This window comes from Capra hircus, chromosome 8, assembly GCF_001704415.2.
Source record: "Capra hircus breed San Clemente chromosome 8, ASM170441v1, whole genome shotgun sequence".
Taxonomy (NCBI): Eukaryota; Metazoa; Chordata; class Mammalia; order Artiodactyla; family Bovidae; genus Capra; species Capra hircus.
The window spans coordinates 84,584,095-84,604,372 of record NC_030815.1 but is presented as its reverse complement, the minus strand read 5'-3'; the positions used below and the strand labels follow the sequence as shown (position 1 = coordinate 84,604,372).

Below are 20,278 nucleotides of genomic sequence, written 5' to 3'. Positions count from 1 at the left end.
TTAGCAGGTTGGTGATGCTAGGATGGAAGTAGACTGGTATCCAAATTTATACCAAGTGTCTGACCCGTCACAGTGACTTCTCACTCACCACAGCTGTCCTGGGTGTGGTTTGCTCTTGTGGAACAGAAAAGGAAGATAGCATTGACCACAAGACGACTTATTTGTCAACAAAAAAGGAAGAAAAGGCAAATAAAATCAAAAGGGGGGATTACCCAGGGGTTAAGCATCTGTCTGTCAATGCAGGGGACACAGGTTTGATCCTTGGTCTGGAAACAAAGATCCCACATGCGATGGGGCAACTGAGCCCATGTGCCAGAACTACTGAGCCTGCGCTCTAGAGTCCTTGAGCCGCAACTACTGAGCCTGCGCTCTAGAGCCCATGCTCTGCAACAAGAAAGTCCCTGCAACAAGAAGCCCACACATTGCAACTAGAGAGTAGCCCCCACCTGCCTCAACTACCTACAGGACAAAGAGCTAGTGCAGCCAAAATTAATTAATTAGTTAACTTAAGAAAAACAAAAGGGAAGAAGTAAAACATGGACAAGATCAAATCCTCAGTAGCACTATCTAGTGTATGTGGGTAAGGTCACAGATATGGTTAAACCATGTGCAAGTTTCAACAAATGTACATACATTTTCATTTTCATCTGCTCCCCATCCCGAGAAAGGAAGAGAGATTTGACCCACAGCCTGCTCTCATTCAACAGACCCCCAAGAGTTCTGATTGCCAGGTGTTCCTACTATATAGGGTGAAGACTTGAGCTCCCTGATAACGGAAGCCGCAGGAGTATCACATACATAAATATCCTTTATAGGTACATCTCCCTATGCCCCAAATTAAGCTAGGGCCACATACATTCAGATTCTTTCAGAAGTACTTGTCTCATTCTTATGCAGCAGTCAAAATGGAGCTCTTGTCCCGGACACTCCTCTTACGTGTTTGTCAGAGGACTTCTCATGGCTTTTCCTACCCAAGTGAATGTTCAGAAACACCCGAGTCAGATAAGCTCGACATAAAATGCCTACATGGGTCAGTAAGTGGCTAGAACTTGCACAACAGTGTAACAATCTGAAAGGAAAACTGAAGCTTATTTAGTCTGTCTGGGACTGGGTACCCTAGGGCCAGGGTAAAATGTAACTATCTTTGCAAACAGTTTCTCTGGAAAGGAAGCCTGACAGGACTTCAATACCAGCTTGACATAAAATGCCTGCTGGGTCAGTGAGTGGCTAGATCTTACACAGACCCTCTACCTTTGATGGCAAAGATAATCAGTATTGTTAACCAAGCATAAAATTAATTCAGAATAGTTTTTCTCAGAAGATATTAGAAATGCAGAACACCAATACCACTTAAAGGAAAAAAGATGCATTAGAAGAAGCATGTTTCCTGGGACACTAGCTGAAGGGTGCTAAATGAAATTCTTTGGTATTTACGTTAAGAATGAAGTAAATGTTTTGGTATTTTATTGGCTCCATGGTTATTTTTTAAATAATAGTGATAGCTGAAACTTACTGTGGTCATTCATCAACTAATTTAAACCATGTACAACCCAAAGACCTCCTAGTCACATTGGGAGCATTGGGCCCATGGAGTTTCAGGCCACACCACAAGCGGCAACTGGTACCCGGCAAGACGAACCACAGGAGGTTGGGGGACGCGGTCCTGACAGCACTGGGTCTCTGCAATGGTCGGCAGTCCCTCGGGCACTGACAGCAACCTCTTATAGGTTGCACAGAGACCAAGGACGTGCCAGGAAAGCCCAATCCTCATGCCCCACCAACTCCACCAACGTCCCCCACTGAGCTTTATCTTCAAAAACCAACGTGGGACTTCCCTGCTGGTACAGTGGCTAAGACTCCATGCTCCCAGTGCAGGGGGCCCGGGCTCGACGCCTGGTCAGGGAACTAGGTCCCACGTACCACAATGAGGAGTCTGCATGCTGCAGCTAAAGGTCAAAGATCCTGCCCGCTACAACTAAGACTTGGCACAGCCAAATAAGAAAACACATAAAGATAAGGAAAAAACACCAATAGTTGCCAATTCCATAGGTTAAAAAAAGGTACCTTCTTAGGTTTTAAGTTACCTTCCTTTTTCTTTTCTTTAAATGAAAGTAAACATCAAACTTTTATGTTATTGACCATCTGTTTCCTCTGTGAATCGCATGTTTATATTCTTTTTAATTTGTAGGAAGCTGGATGTTTTTTGGGGGGGGAGGAAGGGCTTATTTGGGGGTTAATTCTGGGGCAGGGTATTTTGGGGAGGCATACTCTTATATAGTCCCCATTACCTGTCCACACAATCTTTTTTTAAAAAAAAAAAAAGCCATTGCTTTTCCATTGGGGAAATGAGGTCACTTATTTTGTAATCTTCCACGTTCAAGATTATTTCCCAGTACCATGGGGAATATGGTGGAAATGCCTGAGGGAATCAAACAGGAAAGGGCACACCCAGCCAGGGGCAGTTCAGGCCTCCCTCTTCTCTACCGTACAACTCAGTGTCTTAAGGAAGGGCAATTACAAATGCTTCTACAGTCAATCTGCAGAAGCTGGTATGAAAGGTGGCACTTCAGTTAAACTGTACAGTAATTTCCCCAGCCAAATGGCCTGGTGACCCAGACACCTGTGAAACTCTGGGCTCTTTACAGCCCCAGGATCATTCCAAGCAGATACTGGATGCTTTCTGTCACACTTAGAACTCAAGACTCCACACCATCCAGCCTTCATCTCACTTGACATCGCAGCCACACTGGCTTCCCCTTCTTCCACCCTGCATTCTCGTCCAGCTTTCTCCCCACTCTGTCATGGCTCAGATCCTGCCTCACTGGAGGCCCTCATCTGGCCCACTCATCTGGTGCTTGCTTCACCTACTCAGCACTTGGGTGCTGCCTACCACCATGCTCACTGATAGACAGCAAGTGCTCAAATGTTGCTTGGCTAAATGAACTGATGATTTCTTTCCTTCAAGAGCATCCTGAAAGCACAGTGTAGACCCAGGAGTTCTATCCTAAGTCCAAACCAAAGGTAAACCAAATCTTAACTGACTTAATGCCCCTACTTAGCCTCTAAACTAGGAAAGAAATCCTCTGTCCTCTGCATGGCCTCAAAAGGGCACACACACAACTTATTCAACCAGAATCCTCACCCTGAAATAATGAACACTGTCCTTCTTAGCAAGAAAGGGGTGCCCATAATCAGGGTTGATCCCAGGTCCTACTCTGCCTGGCTTATGACCCTGAACCTCTGGTACAAGTTCCTATCCCCTTTTCCTTCCGTCCTTCTTCTCAGTTTTAACATGTCTACCTACTGTGTGTTATTCACTCAGGCATGTCTGATTCATTGTGACCCCATGGACTGTAGCCCGCTAGGCTCCTCTGTCCCTGGAATTCTCCAGACAAGAACACTGGAGTCGGTTGCCATTCCCTTCTCCAGGGCATCTTCCCAACGCAGGGACTGAACCTGAGTCTTCCACACTGCCGGCAGATTCTTTACCGTCTCAGCCACGTCTACTTCTTATTTGTTATAATAAATAGAAAAACAGATTCAAAGAAATGAAAACATTCCTAAGCCACAAAACTTGATCCAATCTTAGCAACCTTTCAGTTCCAGATTGTGCATGTGCTCTGCCTTTTCCACCGCAATTCACACCATGAGAGGGTGAGACGCCCACGCTACTCCCACATATGGAGATCTTACAGAGGCGCTTCCAGAAAAACGCAATAAAAATGCCCTCAGTTGGGGAAACAGACAGTTAAGTGCTACAGAGCTTAGAGGTAAGAGAGACAACTAAGACTGAGAAAAAACTCCAGGAAAGGAACTGATCAGAACCTTCAGGAACAGGGCAGAGTGAGTATGCACAAAAAAAGGGACTCACTCTCAATCTTACTCAAGTTCAACTCATTTCCTAACAGGGCAGTTTGCCAAATTAAGTAGGTAACTCACATTAGCTCTGCAACCCCAACCATAGGCACAGGATCGACACTGGACCTCCCCAGACCGGGGCCTTTCCTTGCTCAACATGCTTGTCATCTGCACAGGACTCTGAGCCACAAAGAATGGCTCTGTGTTTTATTTCTACCTGTGTTTCAGAATCCAGAAAGAATGCGCTCTTGTTGATTAGTCACTCAGTCGTGTCTGACTCTTTTGCAACCTCATGGATTGCAGCCTACCAGGCTACTCTGTCCATGGGATTTTCCAGGCAAGAATGTGGGAGTGGGTTGCCATTTCTTCTCCAGGGGATTTTCCCAACCCAGGGATGAAACTTGCATCTCCTGCACACAGGAAGATTCTTTACTATTGTATACTATAGATACTTTGGTCTTGCTAACATGAGCCAATTTTTAAAAGAAAACTTATAGTTCCTTAGAGAGTGAAAGGGCTCCTGAGGCATATATCGGCTGTTCTCAAACTTCCTGCGCTAAAGAGTCACATGGTCTCATCTACACATGCAGATTTCTAAGCCTCAGCATAGCAATTCTCATTCAGTAGGTCTTCAATGTTACCTTCCTAGAAGGTTAATTTTAAAAGTTTGAATAATAAATTACAACTTTTTACTTCATTTTTAGAATTTTAGGACTGCACATACAGCAAGTAAACATTTGGGCACATTATGCCTCTCTGTTTCACAACAGCATACATCCCTGGATGGCAGCAAACTCCTCAGTAACTGCCCATTTGGGGCCCTAGCGGTGACTAAGTGGTGACTTAGTGACCTCCCTGCTGGGGAGGTCAGCAGACTTAGTGCCCATTTTACAGATGGAGAAAAAGAGTGCAAAAGAGGAAAAATCTCTGGCTTCAGGTGGCACACCCATAAGAACTTGCAGGAAGACTGGAAATTGCGTCTCAATTTTTTTTCAGCAGAAACTGACACAGCAATAACTAGCCTTGGCCATCTACTGTGAATCAGAGTTCAAACCGAGGAAAAGAGATGCAGATGCAAAGAGAAAGACTGTTCCTTTCCTTTCTTCTTTCTCTTTTTGAACCAGGTTTCTTAGAAACGTAAGGTTATGTAAGGGGAGGAGGAGGACTATGCATTTCAAGACTTTCTCCATCAGATTCTAACAAATTAATATTTGAAAACTCATTTATTCAGGGACACACATTGCTTAAAATATTCCTCTCTACAGGGAGAATTTCAGCCTGGGTCTGGCAGCTTTCTACAGTTTTGGTTAGGAGAAGAGTGTTATGTCAAGAATAGTCCTATGATCTGGGGAGTTGGGATTCAAGTTATTGAATTCAGAACAAAAGGAAATTCTGATTCCCCTTCAATCCAGGAGCCAAGAGACTGAAAACCATAGAAGTCTAATTTAAAACGCTTTCTGAGGGTGGCAGTAGGGAAATCACAGCCCGAAGAGAGTCAAGTAGAACTTGCTCAGATAACTTTACCACATTTGGTGGTCACACAAACTAAGTTTGCTAAAATTACACCCAAAAAAGAGGGGAACCCAAGAACTGGGGCTGGCATAATACACACTTTCAACCTTGGAAGCCCACAGGAAATGTCTAACCTTTTCTCTTGGTCTGAGGAATCCCAGTCAAGCAAAGAGTAACTGTCACCTACCTACAACAAACAGCATCTTTGAACACAACCATCAGTGCCGTGGGCCGGCCAGCCAGCCAGCCAGAAGGCAGCTTCTCTGGGGACTACAAGCTACTTAAGCAGCCTAAGGCAGCTGCTACACTTCCAGGAAGCACCAGCTCCTCCATACACCACTCACTTTGCAGCTCCTCCACTGCCTTCATCATTGTCTGAAGATGATGACGTAGAAGAACCAGGAAAGTATGCTGAGTCCACGTGATTGGGACTGCCGCTTGGAGCTGGGTTGATTGGGGAGGACCGTTCATACAGTGGGGTATGTTTTCCTTCATGAGGAATGTTAGTGTAGTTCTGCTCAGTCAGATTCTTTCCGCTGGTTTCCAAGGTGAGAGCCGGCTCAGCGAGGTTGTACGGGTGTGGACCCTGGCCCGGAGCACCTGGGCTAGGCACCTGGGGGGCCTTAAACAGAGCATACAAATCACATGTGCACACATACTGCATGGCCCAGAACATATTAGCATAACCCGGTCTTGGCTAAATTTTAATTCAACAAATTCTGGCACCTACTTCACATATTAGGAGTGTTAAGAAACTATCTTAGCATTCATTAAGATTTGATTCATATGTAGCTTTCAAGGCAGCTGTCCCCCATGACAAGGCTGGGCAGACAAGGCTGCGGATGGACAGGAAAGGCCTTACCACAGGCTTTGCTTGCAGAGAGGTCTGTGGAATGTTGAGCATCTGGGGGGGGACATACGGTGGCACTATCCCAGGCATTCCAAACGGATTTGGTCTGGCTGTTTCATCAATACGGAAAGAAAACAATAAACAACTGTGAGCAGGACATTCCCCAAGACACAGCACAGCTAACACACATTGCCATCTGACTTACACCTCCAGGGTGCAAGCACGTCACTGGCTCCACTTCCCAGAAACCTTTAGAAATTCATGCTTAAAATATTTAACCTTACAATGATCAATTTCATACATTAGGGCTAGATTTCTAACTTTCAAGAATTTTCAATTACTATCTGACTGTGTTTCTGTTTAGGTTCATTTCCTTGAATGCCTGGTTTGTCTCTGTCTGTAACCTAACAGATGTTCTCATTCTCTGCTCATTGCTGACAAAGCTGGAAACCCTGTAGTACTCTAGGTTCGAAAGGAATAAAAGGACACAGCACTTCCCCTACCGTATGTGAGGCAAGAGAATTCTTCAATTTAAACTAAAATTAGGTTCTAAGCTACTAGCACACTTTTAAGTATAAAAAGTGAAATGTGGTAGTTGCTATATATATTCCTGTTTTTTTTTTTCCATTGTTAAGGAAACCATGATCACGTTACATATGCATTACACAGGCAGTGCAGAGTCAATAACTTGGGATTTTGTGCTTCCTTAGAAGATGACTTTATAAACCTGGTGTTTGTTCTTCATTATCCTCATGCTAACTTAAAAAAACTCAAGCACAGAATGGAAAACATGTAGAGAAGTAGACCCAAACACAGCATTAGGCAGGATTGGGTCCCCTATCAGCTTAAAGACATGACATAAAGCAATCAACGCATTCCAAGATCCAGAAAACTCCAGGTCCACAACATTCGGTCTCCTTGCAGATCTGAGGAGAGGAGGGGCCAGCATGAGCAAGGCAGGCAGGCCAATGGCCTGAGCATGCAGTGACAGGCGATTGGTGTGGCCCTTGTGCTAAATACACTTCACAATATCATGGTTTACTGATGTGATAAAAATGAGGAGACTCCTTAGGGTTTTGTGGGGTGCCTGAGAAGATAGCCTATGCGGGAAAGCACAGATACTACAAGACCCGAGGCTGGCATCAGGACTCAGACTGCATTTGACACAGAAAACACACCCTGAGAGAACACACGATAGACACCACCTAAACCCCCATGGCCACACGATCTCATTAGGTTCCATTTAGAAACAGAACAAGACCAAGTCTAGAGTCACCACAACGCAAATGCCATTTAGCACAGGAAGAGCACTTTTCTTACCTCAAAATCCAAGTGACACCAGGTGAAAAACAAACAACCCACAAATCACAATTTGTCAAGAAAAATAAACACACATTTAATTCAAAAAAATAACTGTTGCTGTTCAGTGGCTAAGTCAGGTCTGACGCTTTACAACCCCATGAACTACAGCACAGAGGCTTCCCTGTCCTTCACTATCTTCTGGAATTTGCTCAAACTCATGTCCATTGAGTCAGTGACGCCATCCAACCATCTCATCCTTCTCATCCTTCTCCTCATGCCACCTCCTTCTCCTCCTGCCCTCAATCCTTCCCAGCATCAGGGTCTTTTCCAACGAGTTGGCTCTTCACATCAGGTGACCAAAATATTGGAGCTTCAGCAAGAGTCCTTTCAATGAATATTCAGGGTTAATTTCCTTTAGGATTTACTGGTTTGACTTCCTTGCTGTCCAAGGGACTCTTAAGAGTCTTCTCCAGCACCACAGTTCAAAAGCATCAATTCTGGGCACCTAGCCTTCTTCATGGTCCAACTATCACATCCATACAGGACTACTGGAAAAACTATAGCTTTGACTAGATGGAACTTTGTTGGTAAAGTAATATCTCTCCTTTTTAATATGCTGTCTAGGTTTGTCATAGTTTTCCTTCCGAGGAGCAAGTGTCTTTTAATTTCACGGCTGCAGTCACCATCCGCAGTGATTTTGGAGCCCAAGAAAATAAAATCTGTCACTGTTTCCATTTTTTCCCCATCTATTTGCCATGACGTGATGGGACCAGATGCCATGATCTTAGTTTTTGGAATGCTGAGTTTTAAGCTAGCTTTTTCACTCTCTTCTTTCACCTTCATCAAGAGGTTCTTGAGTTCCTCTTTGTTTTCTGCCATTAAAGTGGTATCACCTGCATATCTCCTGCATATCTGAGGTTGTTGATATTTCTCCCAACGATCCTGATTCCACCTTGCGATTCATCCAGCCTGGCATTTCATATGATATACTCTGCATAGAAGTCAAATAAGCAGGGTGACAATAAATGCCTCAATGTACTCCTTTCCCAATTTTGAACCAATCCGTTGTTCCAGGTAAAGTTCTAACTGTTGCTTCTTGACCTGCATTAAGGTTTCCCAGGAGATAGTTAAGGTGGTCTGATATTCCCATCTCTTTAAGAGTTTTCCACATTTTGTTGTGATCCACACAGGCAAAGGTTTTGGCATAATCAATGAAGCAGAAGTAGATGTTTTTCTAGAATCCTCTAGCTTTTTCTATGATACAATGGATGTTAGCAATTTGATCCCTGGTTCTTCTGCCTTTTCTAAATCCAGCTTACATGTATGGAAGTTCTCGGTTCACATACTGCTGAAGCCTAGCTTGAAGGATTCTGAGCATTACCTTGCTAGCACGTGAAATGAGCACAATTATACAGTAGTTTGAGCATTCTTTGGCACTGCCATTCTTTGGGACTGGAATGAAAACTGATCTTTTCTAGTACACTGGCCACTGATGAGTTTTCCAAATTTACTGACATATTGAGTGTAGCAGTTTACCAGCATCATCTTTTAGGGTTTGAAATAGGTCAACTGGAAATCCATCACCTCTGCTAGCTTTGTTTGTAGTAATGCTTCCTAAGGCCCACTTGACTTCACACTCCAGGATGTCTGGCTCTAGAGTAGTGACCACACCATCACTGCTATCTGGGTCGTTAGGACCTTTTAAATACAGTTCTATGTATTCTTTCCACCTCTTTTTAATCTCATCTACTTCAGTTAGGTCCTTGTAGCTTCTGCCCTTTATTGTGCCTATCTTTGCATGAAATTTTCCCTTGGTATCACTAATTTTCTTGTAGAGATCTCTAGTCTTTTCCCATTCTGTTGTTTTCCTCTATTTCTTTGTATTGGTCACTGAAGAAGGCTTTCTTATCTCTACCTGCTATTCTCTGGAACTCTGCATTCAGTTGGGTATATCTTTCCCTTTCTCACTTTGCCTTCTTGCATTTCTATTTCTTTGGGACAGCTTTGGTCACTGCCTCCTGTACAACGTTAACCTCCATCCATAGTTTTTCAGGCACACTGTCTATCAGATCTAATCCTTTGAATCTACTTGTCATTTACACTGTATAATCATAAGGGATCTGTTTTAGGTCATACCTGAATGGCCTAGTGCTTTTTCCCTACTTTCTTCAATCTAAGGCTGAATTTTGCAAAAAAGAGCTGATGATCTGAGCCACAGTCAGCTCCAGGTCTTGTTTTTGACTGTATAGAGTTTGTCCATCTTTGGCTGCAAACAATATAATCAATCTGATTTCAGTACTGACCATCTGGTAATGTACATGTGATAGCCCCCACCCCCAAATAATAATATGCCTCAAATGCACCCTCTCATTCACTGAAAGAACACTGGGAGCACTGAGGCTTGGGCCACTGCTCACTTCTTACTACCCTAGAGAGTCAGGAGCCTCAGAAGTCATGATCTGTTGGAAGATCCCATCTCCTAGTTCCTGGAACTCAAGTTGGTAACGCCACAATTCTCTGATCACACCTTGCACAGACAGAAACGGTGGCCCAGCCTCCACCTTTGGCTGAACAGAGACAGCTGCAGGACAGACAGCTGGCAATGGTGACATTGGTACATGTGCATACGGGGCTGATGCCTGTCTACACACACGTCCACGTGCTCACATACAGGCAAATGTTCACCTCACACACTCACATGAACATGTACATTGACCACACAGACATACACGCATATTTTCGTGCACTCACACACGCAAGGAGACACTCCTGATCAGTTAGGTCCACAAGTTAACAAACCTCCACGTATGAGATACATGATGCTCTAACTGTTAAAGTCCCTTAACTGGTGATCATGAATTTCAGCCAGATTTTGGGTGAGAGTATTACAAAATCCACTCAAGCTCTAATACTATAATTTAAATCACTGTAAAAAGTCTAGTTTACAATCCCTTATAGCTGACCTGCCATACTTAACTTCCAAGTAATAAGAATGAGAGACTGGACCCTTCAATTATGCAGCAGTTTTCAAGCGAAGATGAACACTCATGTTTCACTCTATTTTTGACCATCATATGCTACAAACTTCCTGAAAGCACACACCTTCCCTAAAAAAAATGAAAGAGAGAAAGAAACCCTCCAATACAAACATACACAATTATAACTTAAAAGCAAAGATTCCCAAGGAGAGAATATTTTCTGAAGTCATATTTCAATCACTGACCTCAAACAAACTTTTGAGAACACACAGAACGAGTTACTCTTCTGTCATAACCTAGTCTATTAAGTGAATTAATTTGTCTGCATTTCTCTGATGGCTGCAGAAATGTCTGATGCGCAAGGGCCTGCCTCTGCATATTGCATGCCTTCTTGTAAATCAGTTCTTGTTCTCAATGCCCTCATGCAGCTAAGCAGAATCATTGTCTGTCTTCTGTGTGACAAGGCGTCTTTCTCAAAGTTGACACCAGTGCACACAGCGGAGATTAACATCACCAGTTCTCATTCTCCTCCTTTCACAAATACTTACTAACAGAGGTAGACTTTTGATCGAGTATGCAGAATGCAGACAGATGAAAGGAGGAAAAAGTGTTCAATTACTACATGAAGAATATTTTCTTAATTAAAAAATATGTAAATATTAACTACTTGAGAATAAGAGAAAGCAAGCATGCATTGCAGCCCTTTCAATTGTTCTTAGCTGTTAACTCTCATACATAAGATACGTTGTGTAGCATCCACTCTCTTGAATTACTCACTGTGCCTGGATGAAGCTAATCAGTTTTTCTCTGGATTAAACTAAGATTTATTCATCTATTACTAGGCATGTTACTGTAACAATGTTACATTAAATAAACAACAGTAACAAAGTAACATTCTAAAAATATTTGAGATGGGTGCTTATACATGATTTTCAAGTGATACACAAAAAACATAGCTTTGAAAAATTAAAGATGAAATAAGTCAGTATATTCCCTACCATCAACTAGCTTTCAGTGCCTGTAAAAAAAAATGCGAAACTTTCAAACTATGATAACCATTTTGACACATTTACTCAATACCAATATTCTACAGAAGTTAAGGCACAAAGTTATACAAAGGAGAATTTTACATAATTTGTTTTCATCCTTGGGCTTCCCTGGTGGCTCAGACAGTAAAGAATCCACCTGCAATGCAGGAGACCTGGGTTCAATCCCTGCGGTTTGGGAAGATCCCCTGGAGAAGGAAATGGTAGCAACTCTCTTCTGTCCCTGAGTTTAAACAACATGTGCATGGACCTCAAAGGATAGAGCATGATTCAATTTCACGTGTTACCTGAGTCTTACAGAGCAGTGACAAGTTCATCCCAAATTTTACTCAAATCTATTAAATTCCATGAGTTTTACCTGGAAAATCCCATGGACAAGAGGAGTCTGATGGGCTACAGTCCATGGGGTCACAAAGAGTCAGACATGACTAAGCAACTAACACCTCTCCCAAATGAATAACTTCTGAAGGCAAGGTCGGGAAAGGGACAGTGGGAACCAACAGGACACTGGTATGGCCTCTGAAGCCTGGTAGTTCTGGCTGGACTGAAGACCAGGCATGAGGGCTCAGCCAAGGAAGTCATGGGGCTTTCTGGGAAGGGACAGACAGAAATCGTCCCGGGTTTTTAGAAGACTGAACTTAGTTTCCATTGAGTACCAACTCCCAAGAGCTCAGAGCTGGGGCAGCTGATGCCAGCCTAGAACATCAGCTGGCAAGACCACACAGTTAAAGTCAAAGGTCACCGTTCAGAAGAGAAGCCCCCACAATGGAAGATTAAGTATGGGACCAAGAAAAGTAAGATCATGAATAAAGAAGTAGGCACCTGAAAGAATTATAAGCAATGAAAACCAACCTGGGGAAGCACATTTCAGGTCAACATAAATATAAAGACCTTTCTGAGAACTAGAGCAGTTCATCAATGACAGCACTGCTTTGAGTGCTTAACTGTTGTAGCAATAGTCCATGGTTGGGAGGTAGCCTGGTGCTTACATAGAATTCCTGGCTATCCAAATTTCTTCTGTCCCTGAGTTTAAACATGTGCATGGACCTCAAAGGATACAGCATGATTCAAATTCACGTGTTACCTGAGTCTTACAGAGCAGTGACAAGTTTATCCCAAATTTTACTCAAATATATTAACTTCCTGGGTTCACTTAATCAGTTTTGAATCGCAGGCATTAAACAGCAAAATCTCATCTAGCCACCTACACAGTTTATGGTAAATCAAGACAAAGTAGTTTCTGTCCCTCTGTGAATTCTAAAAAGCACAACCTCAAAAAAGAGTCTGAAGGCCTTTATTCGGAAGTCACTGATAAACTGAACTGGCAGACCCCTTCTGTCACTGAATACTGAGAAGCTACCAAGAGACCTGATGACAAGCTGTGTCCACCTCAGGAAGACACCCTTGCAGTCTTTTAAACCAGACAACAACTAAAAGGAGACATATTTTCAGTTCTTCCAAAATGACTAATTTTCAGGTTTGGTTTTTTTTTTTAATGACATTTCAAAAAACCACAAGACCAGACAGCCTATAGCACTTCATACCACATCAACTGAAATAAACTCACTAAGAACTGAATGAAAGGTCACAGGAATGGACTGAGAGACTCCCGTGACCTGCATGAGAATTAACGATAAAGAAGGAGCAGGAATAAATGGACTTTCTATTTAACATGATAGCATCTTAGCTTCTCTCTGGCAGCATCTATTCTGTCAGACCCCTGGCGGCTTGACATCAATGCCATTTGCATTAGCTTTAACAAGATACAAATTGAAAACAATGAGCATGCACACATCTCAAAAAAAAAAGAAGGGCAAACACAGAATGGCAGGTACAATGCAGCATTTAATTAACAATCAAAACACTGTGATTTATTATTTCATATATGAGGTAAAGAAATATAAAAACCTTAAGACATGACTTTTAGAAACGCCTAATGTATTTCTTTGAAGACATCTATTCCACCTGTTTAGTGGGTACCCTAATGCTCGTGATACTATACTATCCTCTGTATTTTTCAGTTACATTTAAAGCTTTCCATGGTAAGAAAATTAAAGCAAAATTCTGGAAAAAGTGGGTTTAGTAAACAAAGTTTTAAAGAACGAATATTATATAACTTCGTAAAGAATGCCAAATTTCAAGAACTTATTATTGAAGTATCAGTTCAGTTCAGTCGCTCAGTCGTATCCGACTCTTTGCGACCCCATGAATTGCAGCACACCAGGCTTCCCTGTCCATCACCAACTCCCGGAGTTCACTCAGACTGACATCCATCGAGTCAGTGATGCCATCCAGCCATCTCATCCTCTGTTGTCCCCTTCTCCTCCTGCCCCCAATCCCTCCCAGCATCAGAGTTAGCAACAGTATAATGTCAAATACTTGGTGACAATTAAAAAAAAATTTTTTTAATGATCACTGTAACAGTAAAAAAAAAACCTTAATATTCTAGATGATGACCACAGGACATGGCTAAGTAGATTACATACAGCACAGCCCCACTGTGAAACATTCAGTTCAGTCGCTCAGTCGTGTCCAACTCTTTGCTACCCCATGAATCGCAGCACATCAGGCCTCCCTGTCCATCACCAACTCCCGGAGTTCACTCAAACTCACGTCCATCGAGTCGGTGATGCCATCCAGCCATCTCATCCTCTGTCGTGCCCTTCTCCTCCTGCCCCCAATCCCTCCCAGCATCAGGGTCTTTTCCAATGAGTCAACTCTTTGCATGAGATTGCCAAAGTACTGGAGTTTCAGCTTTAGCATCAGTCCTTTCAAAGAACACCCAGGGCTGATCTCCTTTAGAATGGACTGGTTAGATCTCCTTGCAGTCCAAGGGACTCTTAAGAGTCTTCTCCAACACCACACATCAAAAGCATCAATTCTTCAGCACTCAGCTTTCTTCACAGTCCAACTCTCACATCCATACGTGACCACTGAAGAAACCATAGCCTTGACTAGACGGACCTTTGGTGGCAAAGTAATGTCTCTGCTTTTTAATATGCTATCTAGGTTGGTCATAACTTTCCTTCCAAGGAGTAAACGTCTTAATTTCATGGCTGCAATCACCATCTGCAGTGATTTGGGAGCCCAGAAAGATAAAGTCTGACACTGCTTCCACTCTTTCCCCATCTATTTCCCATGAAGTGATGGGACCAGATGCCATGATCTTCGTTTTCGGAATGTTGAGCTTTAAGCCAACTTTTTCACTCTCCTCTTTCACTTTCATTAAGAGGCTCTTTAGTTCCTCTTCCCTTTCTGCCATAAGGGTGGTGTCATCTGCATATCTGAGGTTATTGATATTTCTCCCAGCAATCTTGATTTCAGCTTGTGCTTCATCCAGCCCAGCGTTTCTCATGATGTACTCTGCATAGAAGTTAAATAAGCAGGGTGACAATATACAGCCTTGACGCACCCCTTTTCCTACTTGGAACCAGTCTGTTGTTCCATGTCCAGTTCTAACTGTTGCTTCCTGACCTGCATATAGGTTTCTCAAGAGGCAGGTCAGGTAGTCTGGTATTCCCATCTCTTTCAGAATTTTCCACAGTTTATTGTGATCCACACAGTCAAAGGCTTTATATTAGACAAGCTTTAAAAATACTAAGGCAGGAAAAAAAAAAAAACCTACTATGAAAGCAAACCTTTGTGAAGTCACAACAAAGTCCCAGAGGTACACTGTTGGGTGGGAACAAAGCAGGTTGCCTTATATGGATCCTGTGGCCTTGCTACAGCCAGCACTTGCAGCAGGAGGCCCTGCATGGTGAGCGTGGGTGCATGGGCAATGGCAGCAGGTGGATAAGGTCCTGAGAGCAATGTTTCCTGGCGCGCAGTGGCAGCTGAGGAGCTCAACAGAGCCACAGGAGCAATGCCATCACCCTCTATTCTGGTCAGGTCACACTATGGACTCTGCACAGCTACTGTGTCCCACAGTGGACCTGAACGGGCAGCCCTGAGTCCTGGAGACCTTAGAGACTCTTCTCATCAGCCAAGGAAGCCCGGCAGGCACCATATCTTTCTTCACAGACTGTCTTCATGTTCGGGGGGACACTTGCTGCCCATTCCCTCCCATGCTGAGAATGCACGTTGTCGGGGAGGTAGAGCTATATTTTCAAAAAGATAGGTTGTGTCAACACAACCTAGAAGGCCCGGCAACAAACAACGGAACAGTTTGCTGAGCACCATGCAGACTGCATCCACAGGAAGCCACTTTCTGAAGACATCAGAAAGTGATGCCTTCCAGCAAAGTCATGGTCCAGAAGGACAGCCCAGCGAATGGTTCTTATTTTTCCCTTAAACTGGAACTTGCACCTTTCTGAGCCCCAGTCCCAAGAGCTGGGGTCCAGGAGCACCAACTACAGTGTCTAATTATTCCTGTTAAGACAGGAGGCATTTATGTTCTCCTGTAGATGGGTCACCAGTGGTTGGAACTGAAGTTTTCCATTCAGCATTTTGTAAGTCATGATCCTCTGACCCAGTCTGGAGGAATGTGGCCAACCTTGAGGACATGTCAGGACACAGGCTGGTGCCGGCCCCTGATCTGGGCAGGCCTGTCCAGGTAAAATGCCCATGGGGCCTCTCTACCAGCACCTTCAAAGTTTCTATAGCCAGAGGTCCTTTCTTTGGGGACACTATATAGAATGTGTTCTTTGCTTTAGTGGTGAGAGCTCCTATTTCAATATGGTTCTCCTTGCACAATTCTCTATTATTTGCACATGCACTGCTGCCCTGACAGATCCCTTGATCCCCACCAGACGTCCACGTCTGTGCTCCAAGGGACCCAGGGCCACGATCCCCTCCCAACTTCCATCTCCCTTCACAGCCCCCCTCTCAGATTTCATCATCTACCTCAAAGTTGAAGTATGTTCAAACCTCCCTCCCATTTCAAGTCCTTTATGGAAACAGTTCAGGTAGATTTGGGGGACTGGTGCTGGCCACCCATCCTACCCTCTTCCATCTTTTACAGTATAGAAGAAGGTGCAAAGCCAAAACACTATTTTTCCTAGGATCCCTCACACCTTGCTGAGAACCAAGCAGCCACGTGCACCTGCAGGGGGTCTGGGAGCTCTGAGTGCCACAGGCACCTCCGCCTCCTCTCTCTGACAGCTGTTCTTGCCACAACTCCTCTGGCTATTGCACTGCTCTCCCTGTGTCCCCAGCTCCACCCCCTTCCCTGACCTGAGGCACACTATCTCAAGACCTCCCTACAGAGTGCCCTCCACAAAAACCTCCCCAAGGAATCCCACCCATTTCCATGGCTCTAATTAGTACTCAGGGCACAGACACAATAAAGAAAAGCAAAGAGACCATTAATACAAAATTCACGGTGCTGGAGCACAGGGGAATGTGTCCAGGGAGAGACAAGGATAGGACTCTGATACTAGTAATACTCCACTGATGTCTGCTTTATTTACTGTACAAATATATTGTGCATATGATAGTTTCAAAATAATTTTAAGTTTTCACAGTGAAAAAGCCTTCAATGAGTTTTCATGGTCCAAAGAGTAAGTCTAAGGCCCTACACGGCCACTGCACTCCAGCCCAACAAGCATCACCTACTCCTTCCCTTGCTCTCCTGTGTTCCAACCACATTCTTGTTTCTTCTACATCCTGGCCTCCACCTCAGAACCTTTACACATTCTGTCTCCTCTGTATATATTCTTCCTCTATACTGTAATTTTGCTAAATTCCTACTTTACACTCAAACCTCACCTAAACATTAATTTAATTGAACAGAACCAAACACTGGTTTAATCGAGTATTGTTTTAACCAGGCTGGTATTCCTTGACTGTCTCTTGTTACTTTCCTGTATGATTCCTCATCTCAATCACCTGAAAGGGCAACAGTGACATCTGTCCTGTCTACTACCTTGTTCAACACTCAGCACAGTGCCTGGTAGGAAGTAAACATATCAAGGAGCTCATCCATTCTTTTTTAAAAAATTAATAGACTATTTTTCGAGGAATTACAGAAAACATAAGCAGAAGGTACACACCCTGCATTACTATGGTACATTTGTTACAACTGATGATCCAATATTGATGCAGCACGCCAGGCCTCCCGGTCCATTACCAACTTCTGGAGTTTACTCACTCACATCCATTGAGTCGGTGATGCCATCCAACATCTCATCCTCTGTCGTCCCCTTCTCCTCTCGCCTTCAACCTTTCCCAGCATCAGGGTCTTTTCCAATGAGTCAGCTCTTCACATCAGGTAGTCAAAGTATTGGAGTTTCAGCTTCAGCATCAGTCCTTCCATTCCAGCATCAGGATTCAGGACTGATCTCCTTTAGGATGGACTGGATGGATCTCCTTGCAGTCCAAGGGACTCTCAAGAATCTTCTCCAACACCACAGTTCAAAAGCATCAATTCTTCGGTGCTCAGCTTTCTTTATAGTCCAACTCTCACATCCATATATGACTACTGGAAAAACCATAGCCTTGACTAGACGGACTTTTGTTGGCAAAGTAATGTCTCTGCTTTTTAATATGCTGTCTAGGTTAGTCATAACTTTTCTTCCAAAGAGTAAGCGTCTTTTAATTTCATGGCTGCAGTCACCACCTGCAGTGATTTTGGAGCCCAAGAAAATAAAGTCTGTCAGTTTCCACTGTTTCCCCATCTATTTCCCATGAAGTGATGGGACCAGATGCCATGAGCTTCATTTTCTGAATGTTGAGCTTTAAGGCAACTTTTTCACTCTCCTCTTTCACTTTCACCAAGAGGCTCTTTAGCTCTTCTTCGCTTTTCTGCCATAAAGGTGGTGTCATCTGCATATCTGAGGTTATTGATATTTCTTCCAGCAATCTTGATTCCAGCTTGTGCTTCATCCAGTCCAGCGTTTCTCATGATGTACTCTGCATAGAAGTTAAATAAGCAGGGTGACAATACACAGGCTTGATATACTCCTTTCCTATTTGGAACCAGTCTGTTGTTCCATGTCCAGTTCTAACTGTTGCTTCCTCACCTGCATACAGACTTCTTAAGAGGCAGGTCAGGTGGTCTGGTCTTCCCATCTCTTGAAGAATTTTCCAGTTTGTTGTGATCCACACAGTCAAAGACTTTGGCGTACTCAATAAAGCAGAAATAGATGTTTTTCTGGAACTCTCGTGCTTTTTCGATGATCCAACAGATGTTGGCAAATTGATCTTTGGTTCCTCTGCCTTTTCTAAATCCAGCTTGAACATCTGGAAGTTCACGGTTCATGTACTGTTGAAGCCTGGCTTGCATACATTACTATTAACTAAAGTCTATAGTTTACATTAGGATTTCCTCTTTGTGGTGTGTATTCTGTAAGTCTGGACAAATTTACAATGACATAAATCCAGCATTACATTTTCACTGCTCTAAAAACTCCATGCTTTGCCTATTCACTCCTCTCTCACCCTCCAACCCTGGAACCCTTGACTATCTTACTGTGTCCATAGCTTTGTCTTTCCCAGAATGTCACAGATGGAATCAAACAGTATATAGCCTTTCATATTAGTTTCTTTCAATGCATATTTAAGGTTTTTCCATGTCTTTTCACGGCTAAGTAGCCAGTCTCTTTTCAGCACTAGATAACAGCCCATTGTCTGGATGTAGCAGTTTACTTATCCATTCACCTAGTTAAGAATATCCTAGTTACTGCCATGTCTTGGCATCTGTGACTAAAGCTGCTATAAACATTCACATGCAGGTTTCTGCGTGAACGCCAGTATTCAACTCCTTTGGGTAAATACCACACAGCAGGATTACTGGATCGTATGCTAAGAGTACGTTCGGGTTTGTAAGAAACTGCAACCACGTCTTCAGAGTGGCTGAACCTTCGTATTGTATTCCTCCCAGCAAGGAGTAAGGGTTTCTGTGTCCCACGTCCTCACCGGCATTTGGTGGTGACAGTGTGTGGACTGTGGTTATTCTAGCAGTGTGCAGTGACAGCTCATCTGTTTTTCACGAGGAAGGCCATGAGGACACGCTGCACGCTTTTGCTGGCGCAGTGGGCCTCTGTGTCCCTTGCATGGCTTTTCACAAATAGACAAGGATTGGCTGATGCCTACAGAATCCATATGCATGGACCTGAGGTGGCCTCTCATATCTCTTGTTATTTCTTATTCTTAAATTCTCCCAATGATTCACAATGGAGCACAGCTAAGGCTTAAGAACTACTTGTTCAATCAGGGAGCCAAATACTACTGACAACTCAATTCTGACCTATGTTATTTGTGCTTACATGTAGACTGAGGGTTCTCTGGCAATGGTGGCCATTCAATACAATGACGGAAAGGGAAAAAGCATACTCATCTCTAGATCCCCAATTCCCAACACAGTGTTTCTGACAGGAGTAAATGCTTTAAAATTAATGTTAATCTCACCTGTAACTTACTTTAAAAATCTATCTAGTAGATACAATTCATAAATATACATAATAAATACAAATGGATATTATATATATCCATTATTGTATATACTCATAATATATAATTTCTGGGAGTCCACAGTATAAATACAGTATGGACTGGAAAAAGAAAGGGACTATACACTATGCAGACGAGGCCTCCCAGCAATGAGACAGGGAGTATGTGCACTTCCTTCTATAAATTCCACACCATCCAATAACAGTATGGAGGTCTGAGGTTTTTTCCCTCAATCCTGCAGAAAACTACCTAGACTCAGAAGGAAAAGCATGGAAGACACAGCAGTCACCTCCCAATGCCAGTTCACATGGATCTGGCCAGGAAGGTTTTTCTTTTGAAAATAC

The 20,278-nt window shown here is 43.3% G+C and overlaps 1 protein-coding gene across 2 annotated transcripts in view; it reads right to left on the bottom strand.

Annotated features, from left to right (window-relative positions):
• Positions 1 to 20,278, bottom strand: part of LOC102171874 (constitutive coactivator of PPAR-gamma-like protein 1) — a 117,348-nt gene that overhangs the window by 46,492 nt on the left and 50,578 nt on the right. For both annotated transcript variants that reach the window (XM_005684175.3, XM_018052502.1), the window contains exons 6-7: positions 6,233 to 6,330; positions 5,715 to 5,992 (exon numbers count right to left, since the gene is read on the bottom strand). In XM_005684175.3, coding sequence (XP_005684232.3) covers positions 5,715 to 5,992; positions 6,233 to 6,330 — 376 coding nt within the window. The remainder of the gene's footprint in view (positions 1 to 5,714; positions 5,993 to 6,232; positions 6,331 to 20,278) is intronic.